We start from the raw sequence: 16,319 nt of genomic DNA, 5'->3' as shown, positions 1-16,319 counted from the left end.
CATTCCAATAACTCATGAAGCTGGTTGAGAGAATGCCAAAAGTGTGCAAAGCTGTCAAGGCAAAGGGTGGCTACTTTGAAGAATGTCAAATATAAAATATTTGATTTGTTTAACACTTTTTTGGTTACTGCATGATTCCATGTGTTATTTCATAGTTTTGATGTCTTCACTATTATTCTACAATGTAGAAAATAGTAAAAATAAAGAAAAACCCTGCAGTGTGTCCAAACTTTTGACTGGTATTGTATATAACATAAATATATTGTTGACATGTAAGTTATGGTGTAACGGAAAGTTTTGCCTTGTGTGGTAGGTTTTGACACTTATGTAGCTGTCATAACCAGACATAAAATAACACATTATGACACAGCAGGTCAACATATGTCTCATGACAGTTATGACCATATTATAAAAGGTTATGACAAGTTATGTAAGCTGTTATGACATGGTCATGACGTGTCATAATGTGTTATGACGCTGGGTTTCAAGTAAAGTGTTACCAAAGTGTACTACTTGGAACCCAAAAGGGTTTGCCTATGGGGACAGCTGATTAACCCTTTCTGATAAGAGTGTATCTAGCCCTCCCTCTCCTCGCGGCTAGCTTACAAACAATATGCAGTCTGTCCCTCTTCCCCTTCTCCCAATCTATAGTGCTGCATTATATAGATCCCATCACCAGCCTTACCACACGCACACAAACATGCACGCAAAGAGACATACACATACACAGAGGGTTCCATAATCAGATCAATGCTGGAAACAGAAATCCCTCAAGCATAATTCACCAGCGAACAGTTGCTGACGAAGCAAACGAAGGCATAATGGGGTGTTGCCTTTCTCCAACACCAGTAGGAGTGGGGGAGCTGTGTGTGTGTCTGGTGTGCATGCACAGCACATTCTCCAGTGTTAAATGTAACAATGTTCCAGTGTCTTTATGGTTCCACTCTTTTCAGTGTTAAAATAACACATTGCTTATCATAAAGCAGGACCCCAATCAAAAGGAAACTGTAGAAATGATAATGGACCTACATTCATACAGTTTCTTGACTGTGTTCAGCTCACTAATAATCATCCAAATTAAAGTAGACAGTCAGGGAGCATCAAAAATGGCAAAAAACGATGAATAGGGGACGATTTATTTACATTTTTGACGGTGAGGAAATACAATACATTTTCAATGCGGCCTTACGGACCTCATTGACAACCGAACACGGCCCTAGGGAAAAAATGAGTTGCCATTACTGGTGTAAAGCTTTATTTGCATATCTCAGGTTGCCTTTCGAGTTAATTGTAGAGTTACCACCCATGACTGTATTTGTTAGTGACAAAGACATGCTTGTTGCATTCATTCATTTTCAGCCCTGTGACCTTTATCAAGTGAGAGCCCAATTAAACCTCAAGCATCTTAACTGGAATAACCATTTCAGTAACAGATGTAATAAACCCAAGGAACAGATTAGATTCATTTAGAAAATCTGTTATTTAATAAAGTAGCATAGGATGAATTCATCGATGTACATGCAAAAACATAGATATTGAAACAAACATTCTCAAATTCAATTTGCAATGGAAGTCCTGTATGGCTCTGTTGGTAGGGCATGGTGCTTGAAACACCAGGGTTGTGGGTTTGGTTCCCATGGAGGACCAGTATGAAAATGTATGAACTCACTCTGGATAAGAGTGTCTGCTAAAATATAAATTGTGAGCATGATGGGTGTGGTTTTTGGTTCAACACTCGTTATTCAAACACTAGGGTTATTCTACACCACTGCACACACATTTTTGTCTGTTGGCTGCGGGTTTGTGATTAACTCTGAAACGAGCAGAGGTTCATTTTAATGTTCTCTGCTCTCTCTTACCTCACTTTGACATCTCCCTGTGCGTACGATGAAGGTAATTTAATCAGCTGCCACTTGAGATTGGGGGGAAAATTTCAGTGGAAGAGAGAGAAAGAGTTAATCCGTGCGGGAAAATATTCATGATCACACATCAGAGCAGCTGAGCGAGGAGTGTGAGAAACAGCATTATTTTTGAACCAGTCAGTGACATTGTTACACTGCATCATTGTATCACTATCAGATTCCCGCTCCACCAACAGAACAGATATTTTCAACCTGTGGTGTCATAGCACTAACAAGCAACCAAATCTTCTTTCATTGAATACCTCTAGATGCAGTATTGAGGTTTGGCACTTAAGTGCTTAACTATTTACAGTATTTTAGAGGTGTCAAGTGCAGCAGAAACATCCTCTACTTCAACCATTCAGGAAATCTTTACTTATTGTAAACATGTATATTTGTTTCTTTATCTGCATATGTGTATGAAACATGTTGTCCATTCGGAATCACTCTTTTCACAACAAATGTGAAATCTTACAAAAGCCTTGCGATTCTCTGTTGAAATGATATTCTCTCCTAGTCTCTGACTGTAGCTAACCCAGACATTCTCTCTCTCTCTTTCTAGCACACACACACATATTCTGTGGTGGTGGTGAAGGCAATTCTTACGCCCCCGAGAGAGCAGAGACTGTAAAGACTGCCAGCCTATCTTCCATGTGATTCACACAGAAACAATGGCTGATGAGAGCATAATGTAACATAATGTAAACAAAAGCTCATCATTTTTGCTGCCAGGCTATTGTCAATGTGAACCCACTGGCTGTCAAGGTCCATCCTCTTAATAATAGCAGCTAGGAACCAGGGAGTGGGAACTGTACATTTCAGCATTGTGGTCATGCCATAGATGAAATGCCAAATTATTTTATACAACTTTACTGTTGTATAATAAATAATGTGTCTTATGAATATGCTTTTCCCCACTCAGTCCTCAATTTGAAACCCAGGTTATTGTAGACATGAACCCCCTCACCATAGCAGGTAGGCAGTAGGCTGTGAGCTGTGCGGACTATGCATCGACGGAATAATAAAACAAAAAAATAAACTCTAAATTGTTGCATTGTGAAAATGTCACAGATGAAATGCCAACAGTACTTCGAGTCTAAAATATTAAAACAAAATGTAAATTATTCCTCCCACTCTCAATTTGTGATCCAAAATATTCAAAACCAAAGTTCTGTCAAATGTATTTGAAGTAGGCTATATTTGTGCATATTTGTATGTCCAAATACATTAGTACTGAGTGTACACTTATTTGTTACAAAATTTGTATGGGCCCTGGTAAAGAGTAGCACACTATATAGGGAATAGGGTGCCATTTGGGACACATTCTGCATGTTATCTGCTCCATATGAATAATATTAACGCTGACCACTTCTATCCATAGTGCCTGTAACTGTTTAGCAGCACCCAAGCAGCCCTGTGAGAGGAGCTGAGAAACTAAATTGTTACTGTGGTACTGTAGAGACACAGCACTGGAGACTAATCGCCTTTAATAATACCCAAACAGCAGTCTCATTGTTTGTCATTAGGTTACAGTAATGCTCAAAGAATATAACCGCGTCACTACAGCTCAAAGCCTAGATAATGAATCTGTCACCTTGGTGTGATTATCATCACATTTGTGATGCTTGGTTGCGTGACAATAATTGTCATCTGTATTTTTTATTTTTGCCATGTCATTGCTGACACTGGCATTGACTGGTTCATTGGCTACAAAGATGACTCATATGCATGCAGCCTTCTGTGGCAACCTCTTCAGTGAGGCAAACGATCATCCAAGTAGATCATATGGCAAATGTTAAAATGATTTGTTGGTTAACATGAGAAAGATCCATCCATCTCATCTCTATGCGTGAGTACATGGCAGGCAACAGCACATTCACATTTTCTGCTTCCGACTGCGTTTACATTGCCCGACAATTTCTGCTAATTATGTCTAATTGTGCTTTCATTAAATAAACTCCAGGTGGTGTATGTGTCGTCTAATGGCACAAACTCATTCAGAACACCTTTCTGTTGACAAAAAATGCCATTCACTCCATCACCATCAGAAAGGCTAAATGATGTGTTTTATGTGGATGGATGTGTTTGATGCAGAGTAGCTTGCCTTTGGCTTATCGTGGCTAAACGACCAAACACACACACACTCGACTGTTACTCAGAGAGCCATTTAACCAGGTCAAGCGGCTGTCATGATGTGGCCTTGAAGCTTCTATTCAGTTGCATGCTTTACTGAAACTCACGACACATATTACTCTGTGTGTGTTTCATGCAGCACTTGAAAGTTCTATTCAGTTCCATGCTTTACTGAACTGGAACTCATAATGAGCCACATTACAGAATGGAAAGCAGACACGAAGCAGAAAGAAAAAAAAATACATGAATTGGCTCTAACAGTCTTCTTAGAAATACATATTCCTGCACATCTCCAATAGGCACGAGGAATAGAGACATGTACATCTATGTATTACCATAGATATGTCTGCTGGACTGTGCCACGCATAGCACAGTTAGGTCACTTGGTTGTGCAGCCCAGCCTCAGTGTGTCGTCTCATGGCAGGCTGGTGCGATGGGGCCGTTGGTCATACATACTGTACTAGTCTACCAGTACAAGGTACCAGTGTACTCAACCTGCTCTGAGTCACGCTGAGAAACTTGTACCACATTCCCCTGGTTATCACCTGATTGTGCAGCCCAGCCTCATTACATTGTATTGGGAGAGCCAGGAAGGCTGGTGCAGGGGGGCCACAGGTCACACTACCAGTCTAGTCAGCCTGCTCCGAGTCACTCCCATATTTCTGCAGCGCTTCCTGTTACCTTGTATATGGGACAGAAATAGTCCTTCCCCCGCTCTCTTGTTATGTGACTTCAACAAATTACTTAAATCTCACGAGATAAGAGCTAAAACTGATGGCCTCTGGATCTTAACCAATCCCTGAAAACCTCTCATCACATCTTCTCCAACCAGCCCTGAGGCATCTAGTGCTGAGCAGCGAGCAGCATCTTCTGTTTGGGGAGAACTCAGTCATCGATCTAAATGGATATGCACCATTTCACCATTGTTTCAAATAATAACACACCATATCAATCTGGATTATAGGATAATCATCGAGAGAGAACAGTGGAGAATGCGGCGCTGCCATGGGTTGGTTCTTATGAGGGTTGTCTCCCCAAATGGTACCTTTGTCCCTACATAGTGCACTACTTTTGACCAGATGCTTATGTACACAAACAAATCACAAAAAATGATAGGTAAGTGCAAAAATGTAACTTCAGTCTGTGGTGCCTGGCCTTAAAATAATGATATACAGCCGTTGTTTGAAATCACAGATTGCCCATTAACAGAAAAACATCCATCATAAATGTGCCCCTACAGAAAATTATCCTACATCCTGCAATGCAAGTACATTTATTTACCGCTCAACCAAACCACTGGCCATTAAATCTAAGTCGTGAGAACTCTATGCAGCAAAAGAGAGAAAATCAAGCATGAGAGGTTGTGTTTTTGCATCTGTCATACTGAACACTGTGGTAAAAAGGACTATTGCTCCTGTCAAATTGAACACTGTGGTAAAAAGGCCTATTGCTCTTGTCATATTGCTCCTGCCATATTGAACACTGTGGTAAAAAGGTCTATTACTTCTGTCATAAGAACACTGTGGTAAAAAAGGCCTATTGTTCCTGTCATATTGCTCCTGCCATATTGAACACTGTGGTAAAAAGTCCTGTTGCTCCTGTCATACTGAACACAGTGGTAAAAAGGGCTATTGCTCCTGTCATATTGAACACTGTGGTAAAAAGTCCTGTTGCTCCTGTCATACTGAACACAGTGGTAAAAAGTCCTGTTGCTCCGGTCATATTGAACACTGTGGTAAAAAGGTCTATAGTGTCAGTGGTCAGCAGAAAAATAGCTATTCTGCTGCTTGTGAGCAGTGGTGTTTTCACTGCTGTGACAAGATGGTAAATGGCATAGGGATATTTAGTATGCTGAAATGGCCCTCCTCTGATCGCTCTGTTTGTGTGCATCCGTGTATGTGTCTGTGTGTGTACATGTGTGTGTGCGTACATGAACGCATGATTTTAAGCATGTGTGTCTGTGTTCCAATCCAGACAAATGGTAAATCAATCTGACCAGTTTAGCTCTTTGCTACAACCAAGTGGCCCTGACCTGAAGACATATCATGGAGAAGCACCACAATATGCTATTCCTAAAACACAGCAACACAGTTTCCTGTTATCAATGCAAAAAAAAGCCAAAGGGCAAAAAACAGCACACAATTGATTATATTTATAATTTGTCAGCTTCCTTTGTCTGCAGCGCTTAGTGCCAAGTGGGATATGTTCAGAGAGATTGCCCACCATTCCAACCCACAGCACTGTGTCCTTGTGCTGCAAGCAGATTCATTCCTGACCCTCCACCAGTGGCTCTACTCTGCTCCGCCGCCAGGTTGCACAGGAAAACTAGGTTAGCCATCTTCAAAGGATGAGCAGGGAAGAAACTAAAGCAACTATGGGAAGATTCAGAGGGGATGTGCTTTATCTCAGCGCGAGACAAACCAACAAATTAAGGATTGGAGAGAGAGCTATTTGGCTTTAAACAGACAGTATATCGTGGCAGACTATCTATCCACCGTGACTGAGAAAAAAAACTGAGATAAACACTGACTGTGTACAGACTCAGTAAGCACAGCCTGGCCATAGAAACCAGCCGCCATAGACAAATCTCAGAGGACAGGTTGTGCTCACTCTGCCCTGAGACAGAACTGCATTTTCTTCAACACTGCCAGAACTGTACAGATTTATGGGCAATTGTCTTTCCCAAAATTTAAAACAAATACAATTTTGAAACCAAAACAGAAAGGGATTAGCACATTAGCTGCTAAATATGTAGCTTTTTACCACACTCGTAGGAACAAGCAGTGGAACTGTCACGATCGTGTGGCGGATTAATGGACCAAAATGCAGCAGTTGGAAAATAAGCCATCTTCTTTATTTAACACCAACGAAGATGAACACGACACAAAAACACTTTACAAACTAACAAAACAACAAAACGACCGTGAAGCTACAAACGTTGTGCACAAACATACAGGCTACTAACGTTCTTACATAGACAATTACCCACAACCAATGAGAGCCTATGGCTACCCTAAACAAGGCTCCCAATCAGAGACAACCGAAATCAGCTGTCTCTAATTGGGAACTCATTCAGGTAACCATAGACTCTCCTAGAATACTAACCACCATAGACAATGCTAAACATCTACACTCAACACAAAACCATATACTACACCCATTAACCCCTTTACCAAATAAACACCCAAAACAAACAAAACATAAACATTACCCATGTCACACCCTGACCTAACTAAAATAATAAAGAAAACCAATAATACTAAGGCCAGGGCGTGACAGGAACGACAAACCAGAGCAATAACAATGCTAACTGTGTCCATCACCATTTCATTATTGTCCTAGTTAATTTGTTACTGTAGTGTCCCATTAATTGTTACTACTCATTGAGTATTATTTGTCCTATTATCTATCTGCGTCATTGATTTGATGCGTGTCTATATGTTTGCTTTGGCAATGTATGTGGTAACACTTTCCATGCCAATAAAGCCATTTGAGAGAGAGAGCGAGACTCATGCCTCTGAATTTACAAGACTGATCAATCTATCACTTCACATTGTAACCCAGTCTCCATTCACAATCTGCCATTATACTTCAGTTGAAGGAAAAACACATCAGTTCAAAGCTTCCTGAGGATATGCCGTTGGGATAGCAACCATTAAAGCTGCAATTTGTAACTTTTTAGGAGACTCAGCCAAATTCACATGGAAATGTGTTATAGATCTATCATTTTGATTGAAAGCAAGTCTAAGAAGTGGTAGATCTGTTATGTGCTTTATTTTCATCCCTCCCGTTCTGAAGTTTTCTTTTGCGTCTCTTACTTTTGGGTTTGTGCACCAGCTTCAAACCACAGAAAATACTATTTTTGGTTATGGAAAATATATTTCACAGCTCTTTAGATGGTACAATGATTGTCTACACTATTCTTGCCAGTTGTCACAAACTGAAATGAGGTGAAGTACTAGAATTTGATCTACCAGGAAATGGCAGAATGATTTCTGCGCAGTGCATCTTTAAAATGTTATACAACATAAATGACAAAGAAAATTAAGCCGTTTCAACAATTCATTGGTTTCTGAGGGCCACGTGCATTAAATCAAAATGGGATCGAATGAGACCATTCACTTAAGTGTGGTTGCTAATGCATTAAATTATGAGGAAATGTAAATGTATCTGAGCTCTGTCTCCGAATGCTTCCTGTGATCAGACTTTTAATCAAGTTCCTGGAAGAAGAATATATTCGCACTGCTATCTGCTCTCAGTCTCAGCATTCTCAGAGTGTTGTACAAGTGAAGCAGCGCTGCGGGTAGGTGAGTTATGTCCGACAAGCACACTGGTGTCCACCATTGTCCTCTAGCAATCTCAACATTTCACTCCTCATAGGAAGGAGATCGAAGCGCTGGCTCTCTAGGCACCGGACTGTAAGATAGCACAAGCACAAACCCAAAGCTGGTAAATCACAGGCCTATCTCCCTCTTGAAAATAAGTGTCAGGTGCATGTTATTTTATATTATTTCACCAAATGGAAACCTGATGAAGGCTGTTTCAGACAAAATACAAGAACAGGAAGAGCCTGTTTGAAAGTAAAACAGGCCTTCTAGTCAGGGTGTAAAACCTGGGCCCATATCCACACATTGTCTCAGAGTAAGAGTGCTGATGGAGGATCAGTTCGACCATGCATTATAATCTAAAAGGAAAACCTGATCTTAAGTCAGCACTCCTACATTGTTATTGATTATTGCATTGTTGGGTTTTGAGTTTGCAAGAAAGGCATCTCACTGTACTTGTGCATGTGACATTAAAACTTGAAATGCTTGAAAAATACAGTTGGTCTTTAAAACCTGGTGTGATTCTATAAACCCATATTGATCTGTGACCTTGCTACTGTGTGAGAGTAAGAAGACAGAAGACTTTCCACTAGATGTACAGATGCAGGCCTAGCCTAAACAGCAACAAATGTTGCACTGTTCTTGGCCTTGATAGTTTTGCCTGCCGGGTAAACAGTCTGCAATGACATCAGTCTCTGGTTGTGATGACATCATGATGATGTCATTGTCACCAGTCAGTTTTGCCCACTGGGAAAGTAGTGGTCTTTTTTAACAGTGATGTACACACACATAGATGCGTCAGAAATAGCAGCCTATGGACCCTAGTCAAAAGCAGTGTAGGGAATAGGGAACCATTTCGGATGCAATCATATTTCACAGTGATGCATACACACACCCTCCCTCTACTAACGCCTGCTCTTACCTGGCAGGCGTTGTAGAGCAGCTGGTGCTCAAATTTCTTGATACCCAGAATGTTCTGGAACATCTCGTAGAGCTGGTCTTTGCTGAGGATGAGCTCTGAGGCGGCGCTGGCCGTCATGCGCTGCTGAGCTTTGCGTGGGTCCTCGTCCCCGCGGTAGATGGTGTCGAACTTAGCCATCCAGGAGCTGAGCACTGTCTCCTTACTCAGGCCATCGATCTCAGGCAGGCTGCGGACACGCTTCTCAATGTGCCTCTTGAACACCTCCCTGCAGTCATTGGCTGAGAAGCCCCCACTCTGGACCATCTTGGCAACGCGGTCGCTCTTCAGGAACACCTGCGGTCACAGAGAGACATGTTGGAAAGGATAGATATGTACACTGTTGAAAACATCCAGAAGAAATACAAAACTGAGTGTCACGATCATCGTAAGGATTGGACCAAAATGCAGCGTAGTATATTTCCATCCTTTTTATTAGGAAGAGAAAACTCAAATAACAAAAAAGCGAACAAACGAAACGTGAAGTTCAGAGTAGTGCTCACAGGTAACTATACCTAGACAAGATCCCACAAAGGGGAAATGGCTGCCTACATATGATCCTCAATCAGAGACAACGATAAACATCTGCCTCTTATTGAGAATCATACCAGGCCAACATAGATATATAATTACCTAGATGACCCACCCTAGTCACACCCGAACCTAACCAACATAGAGAATAACAGGCTCTCTATGGTCAGGGCGTGACACTGAGGTTTAAATGCAAATACTATATTTATTCGGACAGATGCCCCAAAATGTGCTCACCGCAATAATAAAAACAAGTCAAAAGATAAAATGTTTTGTTGACTTAACCAATCATCAGTGTGACAAAGGGCACCCACACCTGGCTCATATACAATTTGATTACATCACATAATCAAACCTAGGTAAATGAAAGTAGAGCATCTGAAGTTATAATGCCACAGAGAGAAAGAGAGCAATGTGATGTCAATGACTATCAGGTAACAGAGTAGAAACAGAAAGGGTCAAACTGCTGTTGCAGCTACAGATAATAATAGGTGTACATTTCATTTATATAGTGCTTTTCATTACAAAGAATACCAAAGCACGAAAAGTGCCGATATAAAAGAAAAACATATTCCCACGTTTGTACCTGAAGGCACTTGGAATGCAAACAGCAGACAATAGAGGTATGAAAATATATTATTCAGGTCTGCTGAGATAATATCATTTATAATAACATAACTGAAATATTTACACTGCTACTGTAAGAGGCTATCTAACTACCGCAAATAAACTATGAATCTCCTTGTATATTTTATTTCACATATTGTTGAGTAGACTATACCCACTGAAGACACACTGGCTGAATCAACATTGTTTCTAAGTCATTTCAAGGATTCATTTGAACTTTGAAGGATAACAATTACTTTGAACTAACATTGAATTGCCTGCTGTGCCAAGTGGGTATTGTGATTACATATGGGTACCATCCAAAATAAAGGAAACACCAACATAAAGTGTCTTAACAAGGCGTTGGGTCACCACTAGCTGCCAGAATAGCTTCAATGAGTAAATTCATAGATCCTACAAGTGTCTGGAACTATTGGAGGGATGTGACACCATTCTTCCATGAGAAATTGTTGATGGTGGTGGAAAACGCTGTCTTGGGCACCACTCCAGAATCTCCCATAGGTGTTCATTTGGGTTGAGATCTGGTGACTGAGACACACACACATGCACATACAACACTTTAAATGCCCCTATGCTCCTTTGAGACCACCCTTTAAAATTCACACACATTTTGTTCATCATTGTGGCTCCATTGTACAGAAGAACAAAAGTTGGGGCCATCCTGTGTGTCTGTGTCTGTGACTGCAACCACTCTGACTCTCAGGCTGCAGATGAATACGAGCCAATGGAAGTTAGCCATCCATGCAGGACAACAAAAAAGGAAAGGCCAGTGTCTGACTGCAATACCACACCACAATAGTGGTGGAGTACTGAACGATGCAGTGTAACTAGATGTTAGCTCTCTGCTCTACAGTGATATACTGAAGTAATATAACCATAGCCATAACATTAGAGGCAGAAAGATAGGTGATATAGAATATTGTGGAGTAATGTTGATGGCCACTGGATGGAAATCCACTCCAGACTCTCTCTCTCCTGGTCTACTGTCCTTCTAGTCTTGAATTAATCAGACTGAAAGCTATTCTTTCTCATTTACTGTGTGTGTGTGTGTGTGTGTGTGTGTGTGTGTGTGTGTGTGTGTGTGTGTGTGTGTGTGTGTGTGTGTGTGTGTGTGTGTGTGTGTGTGTGTGTGTGTATAGAGTAGAGTAAATGTCTATCTGAGGACCCTGCATGTACTAGAGCTAACTGCCAGATGGACTTTCTCTCCTACAGGGTCCAAACCAACCTTACTCTATAGAGCAGCTAGGCTAGTAAAATACTGATTGATGTTGTTTCCAACAGTCAGTCTGAAATCTGGCATATATACTTTGCCTGCTCTCTCTTTAAACCCCTTTTCTCTCCTGTGAAAGGACGGGGAGAGTGATGGGGCTCTAAATTACTATCGGGTTCCTATCCAGGCAGACGGCAGCCATTTTACAGAGAGCTACTCTACCTGTGGAGAACTCACCCTCACAATCACAGCTGAGACAAATGGTCCTTGCTATCCGGTGTCCTTGGGACATCTCAACTCTGACATTACCCCATTAAAGTTGACATTTCAAATAGTTTAGGTTAGGGTTAAGGTTAGGATTAGGATTTAGGGTAGGGATGTCCCAAGGATATCGGATAGCACTAACAGAAGACAAACCACTGCTGGAGAAGTGAATCATCTCAATGAAATGGCGTGGCGGTGGTATTCTTTCGTCATTATCTATCAGGAATGGAACATGGACAAGCAGGCTTTGTACATCATAAGAACAACATCTAAAACCCCTACATCATCACAGTGTCATTTTTTTTTAAACCTCCGTCTTTCATATTGGCAGTGGTGGTTGTTCTTCCTGTCTCTTGTTTCCTGTCAGTTTCATTAAAATCCTCTCTTAGTATAGTGAAGCCAACAGAACACTGGCTGTATCCTGGTAGTGAACTGTGTCTGTGGCTGTGTCTGAACCTGTGTATGTATATGTATGTACTGTATGTATGTCATGCCGTCCCTAGGAGGGGTGCGTCACTTGAGTGGGTTGAGTCACTGACGTGATCTTCCTGTCTGGGTTGGCGCCCCCCCTTGGTTTGTGCCGTGGCGGAGATCTTTGTGGGATATACTCGGCCTTGTCTCAGGATGGTAAGTTGGTGGTTGAAGATTTCCCTTTAGTGGTGTGGGGGCTGTGCTTTGGAAAAGTGGGTGGGGTTAAATCCTTCCTGTTTGGCCCTGTCCGGGGGTATCATTGGATGGGGCCACAGTGTCTCCTGATCCCTCCTGTCTCAGCCTCCAGTATTTATGCTGCGGTAGTTAATGTGTCGGGTGGCTAGGGTCAGTTTGTTATATCTGGAGGACTTCTCCTGTCTTATCCGGTGTCCTGTGTGAATTTAAGTATGCTCTCTATAATTCTCTCCTTCTCTCTTTCTTTCTCTCTCTCGGAGGACCTGAGCCCTAGGACCATGCGTCAGGACTACCGGGCATGATGACTCCTTGCTGTCCCCAGTCCACCTGGCCTTGCTGCTGCTCCATTTTCAACTGTTCTGCCTGCGGCTATGGAACCCTTACCTGTTCACCGGACGTGCTAAAAAAGCCAACTGACATTTACTCCTGAGGTGCTGACTTGCTGCACCCTCGATAACTACTGTGATTATTATTATTTGACCATGCTGGTCATTTATGAACATTTGAACATCTTGGCCATGTTCTGTTATAATCTCCACCCAGCACAGCCAGAAGAGGACTGGCCACCCCTCATAGCCTGGTTGCTCTCTAGGTTTCTTCCTAGGTTTTGGCCTTTCTAGGGAGTTTTTCCTAGCCACCGTGCTTCTACACCTGCATTGCTTGCTGTTTGGGGTTTTAGGCTGGGTTTCTGTACAGCACTTTGAGATATTAGCTGATGTACGAAGGGCTATATAAATACATTTGATATAATGTGTGTGTGTGTGTGTGTGTGTGTGTGTGTGTGTGTGTGTGTGTGTGTGTGTGTGTGTGTGTGTGTGTGTGTGTGTGTGTGTGTGTGTGTGTGTGTGTGTGTGTGTGTGTGTGTGTGTGTGTGTGTGTGTGTGTGGCAGCAACTGCAGCAGCAAGGGACAGGCCAGTCCGTTCTCAGGGTCAACCTCCATCCCCTTAGTGACAGTCATGGGGAGCGAACCGAACAAGGCCATTGTAATAGCACAGGACACACACATCAGAGTTACTGTCTATCAGGCCCCAGCACACTCTAAGACTATCGCAATCAAATTGTGGCCCGATTGTCCACTGAGACTAAACACCAGTGACACACTACAGTAAGAAGACAGTAGAGTTTTAACCCTGTCATGTTATGTATTTACAACACTGAAATAATGGAGTTGCTGTGGGTTGGGAGATGGAGAGGGGAGAGAGAGAGAGAGAGACTTTCTAACACAAGTCTGTAACAGTAGACCTATTTGTCCTGATTTGTTCTGATTGACTTTGGTGCTTTCAGAGTTCTTCATAGCCCAGGGAGCAGACAGAGCTGTGTGGGGGTGTCTCAGTCAAACAAAGAAGACAAAGTAACCTGCCGCCATCCATTAAGTGGGTAAACACTAGTTCAATGGAGTCGCCATTTTTGTTTTCAAATTAATTGCTTTGGAGCTCATTCAACGCATTGCATTAATAGATTTGGCCAAGTTTTCCAAGCAAAATTGTTTTCTTTACTGTTGGACATACAAAAAAGTGTGATGGGTCCGCACTCAAAAAGATGTCGCATAAAGCTCATCTCACTTTCATATATTATTTTTTTCACGGAATCAGGGACAGCGAACACAGACGTTTTGGCTTTGCAGCTTTCCTCAGTGAGAATGCACGAATCCCCTTCATTCAAAAAAAGCACCCATTTTGAACACATGTGAGCAACCGATGAGGATCAGGTCCCTTCAATCAGGGTTGACGTTCATCTGCCAATTATTGTTGGACATGAGACGGTAAAAACACCAGCAAATTAGCTCCAAGTTATTTTAATTTTGGAAATAGGTTTCAAAGTATTCCCACGCATAATAGACAGATATACACTGAGTGTACAAAACATTAGGAACACCTTCCTAATATTGAGTTGTACCCACTTTTTCCCTCAGAACATCCTCATACCACCCTGCATACCACTGCTGGCTTGCTTCTGAAGCTAAGCAGGGTTGGTCCTGGTCAGTCCCAGGATGGGAGACCAGATGCTGCTGGAAGTGGTGTTGGAGGGCCAGTAGGAGGCACTCTTTCCTCTGGTCTAAAAAATATCCCAATGCCCCAGGGCAGTGATTGGGGACACTGCCCTGTGTAGGGTGCCGTCTTTCGGATGGGACGTTAAACGGGTGTCCTGACTCTCTGAGGTCATTAAAGATCCCATGGCACTTATCGTAAGAGTAGGGGTGTTAACCCCGGTGTCCTGGCTAAATTCCCAATCTGGCCCTCAAACCATCATGGTCACCTAATAATCCCCAGTTTACAATTGGCTCATTCATCCCCCTCCTCTCCCCTGTAACTATTCCCCAGGTCGTTGCTGCAAATGAGAACGTGTTCTCAGTCAACTTACCTGGTAAAATAACGGTAAAATAAATAAATAAATAAATAAAAAATTCTTCTGGGCATGGACTCTACAAAGCGTTCCACAGGGATGCAGGCCCATGTTGATTCCAATGTTTCCCACAGTTGTGTCAAGTTGGCTGGATGTCCTTTGGGTGGTGGACCATTCTTGACACAAATGGAAAACTGTTGAGAGTGAAAAACCCAGCAGTTTTGCAGTTCTTGACACACTCAACCCGGAGTGCCTGGCACCTACAACCATACCCAGTTCAAAGGCCCTTCAATCTTTTGTCTTGCCCATTCACCCTCTGAATGGCACACATACACAATCCATGTCCCAATTGTCTCAAGGCTTAGAAATCCTAATTTAGCCTGTCTCCTCCCCTTTATTTACACTGATTGAAGTGGATTTAACAAGTGACATAAATAAGGGATTATAGCTTTAACCTGGATTCACCTGGTCAGTCTATGACATGGAAAGAACAGGTGTTCCTAATGTTTTGTACACTCAGTGCATGTGATCGTATACAAATGTAAGGAAGGTTTGAAATTATTATGTTTTAGTCAAATATTATATTTGTTTGGGCTTCTTGCGGTCAAGTTGAAGTCTACAATCAATCAATCAATCAAGTTGCAAATGATTTATAATTATGTTCCGACCCCCCGACCATCCACTCAAGAAAAACTTGGCCCACAGCTGAATCTACTTGAGGATCCCTGATGTAGACCGTATAGAATGGGGGCTTTAAGTATCCGATAGAGGAGGAAAGAATAAGAAATCCCCAATATGGGTATTCTGCATCATCTCATCCATCATCCCCCCCCCCCCCCCCCCCCCCCCACACACACACAGCACAGCAGTCCCTGGAATTCAGGCCAAAGCAACAGAGCAGCCGCTTCAATCCCACTATATGAGAGATGGCTTCCTAGACCTACAGCAAGAGACTAACTCACTGACTCCCTGAGCAGCACTAAGGACAAGGTTTTTATTTTTCTGTCCCTCTGTATCTCAACTCTGCCACTCCGTTTTCAGCAACACGGACAGACTGTATCAACTCTGCCACTCCGTTTTCAGCAACACGGACAGACTGTATGTCAACTCTTTCGTTGCTCGGATTTTGATACATAGGAGAAGCTCTCATAACAGGTCCCGGGAGACAGAGGGAGCTGGAGGGTCTTTTTATGAGACTTATCTCTATGCTAATTGAGTTAGGCCAAGCTCAATAGCTGTCATATGCTGCTCTATCACATTGATTACCAACACTATCTCACCACCACAACACATAGGAAACATACACAAGACTAGAACACATAACAGTGGTTTCCTTAGAGAAAGAGAACATGATTCTGAT

General features: G+C 42.2%; 1 protein-coding gene across 17 annotated transcripts in view; it reads right to left on the bottom strand.

Annotated features, from left to right (window-relative positions):
- LOC129815268 (calcium-dependent secretion activator 1-like) overlaps window positions 1–16,319 on the bottom strand; it is a 155,875-nt gene that overhangs the window by 87,181 nt on the left and 52,375 nt on the right. For all 17 annotated transcript variants that reach the window (XM_055868925.1, XM_055868926.1, XM_055868929.1 and 14 more), the window contains exon 3: window positions 9,282–9,614. In XM_055868925.1, the coding sequence (XP_055724900.1) occupies window positions 9,282–9,614 (333 nt within the window). The remainder of the gene's footprint in view (window positions 1–9,281; window positions 9,615–16,319) is intronic.

This window comes from Salvelinus fontinalis, chromosome 18, assembly GCF_029448725.1.
Source record: "Salvelinus fontinalis isolate EN_2023a chromosome 18, ASM2944872v1, whole genome shotgun sequence".
NCBI classification, from domain to species: domain Eukaryota; kingdom Metazoa; phylum Chordata; class Actinopteri; order Salmoniformes; family Salmonidae; genus Salvelinus; species Salvelinus fontinalis.
The sequence above is the reverse complement of the archived record's forward strand: the minus strand, read 5'-3'. Positions and strand labels throughout refer to the sequence as shown.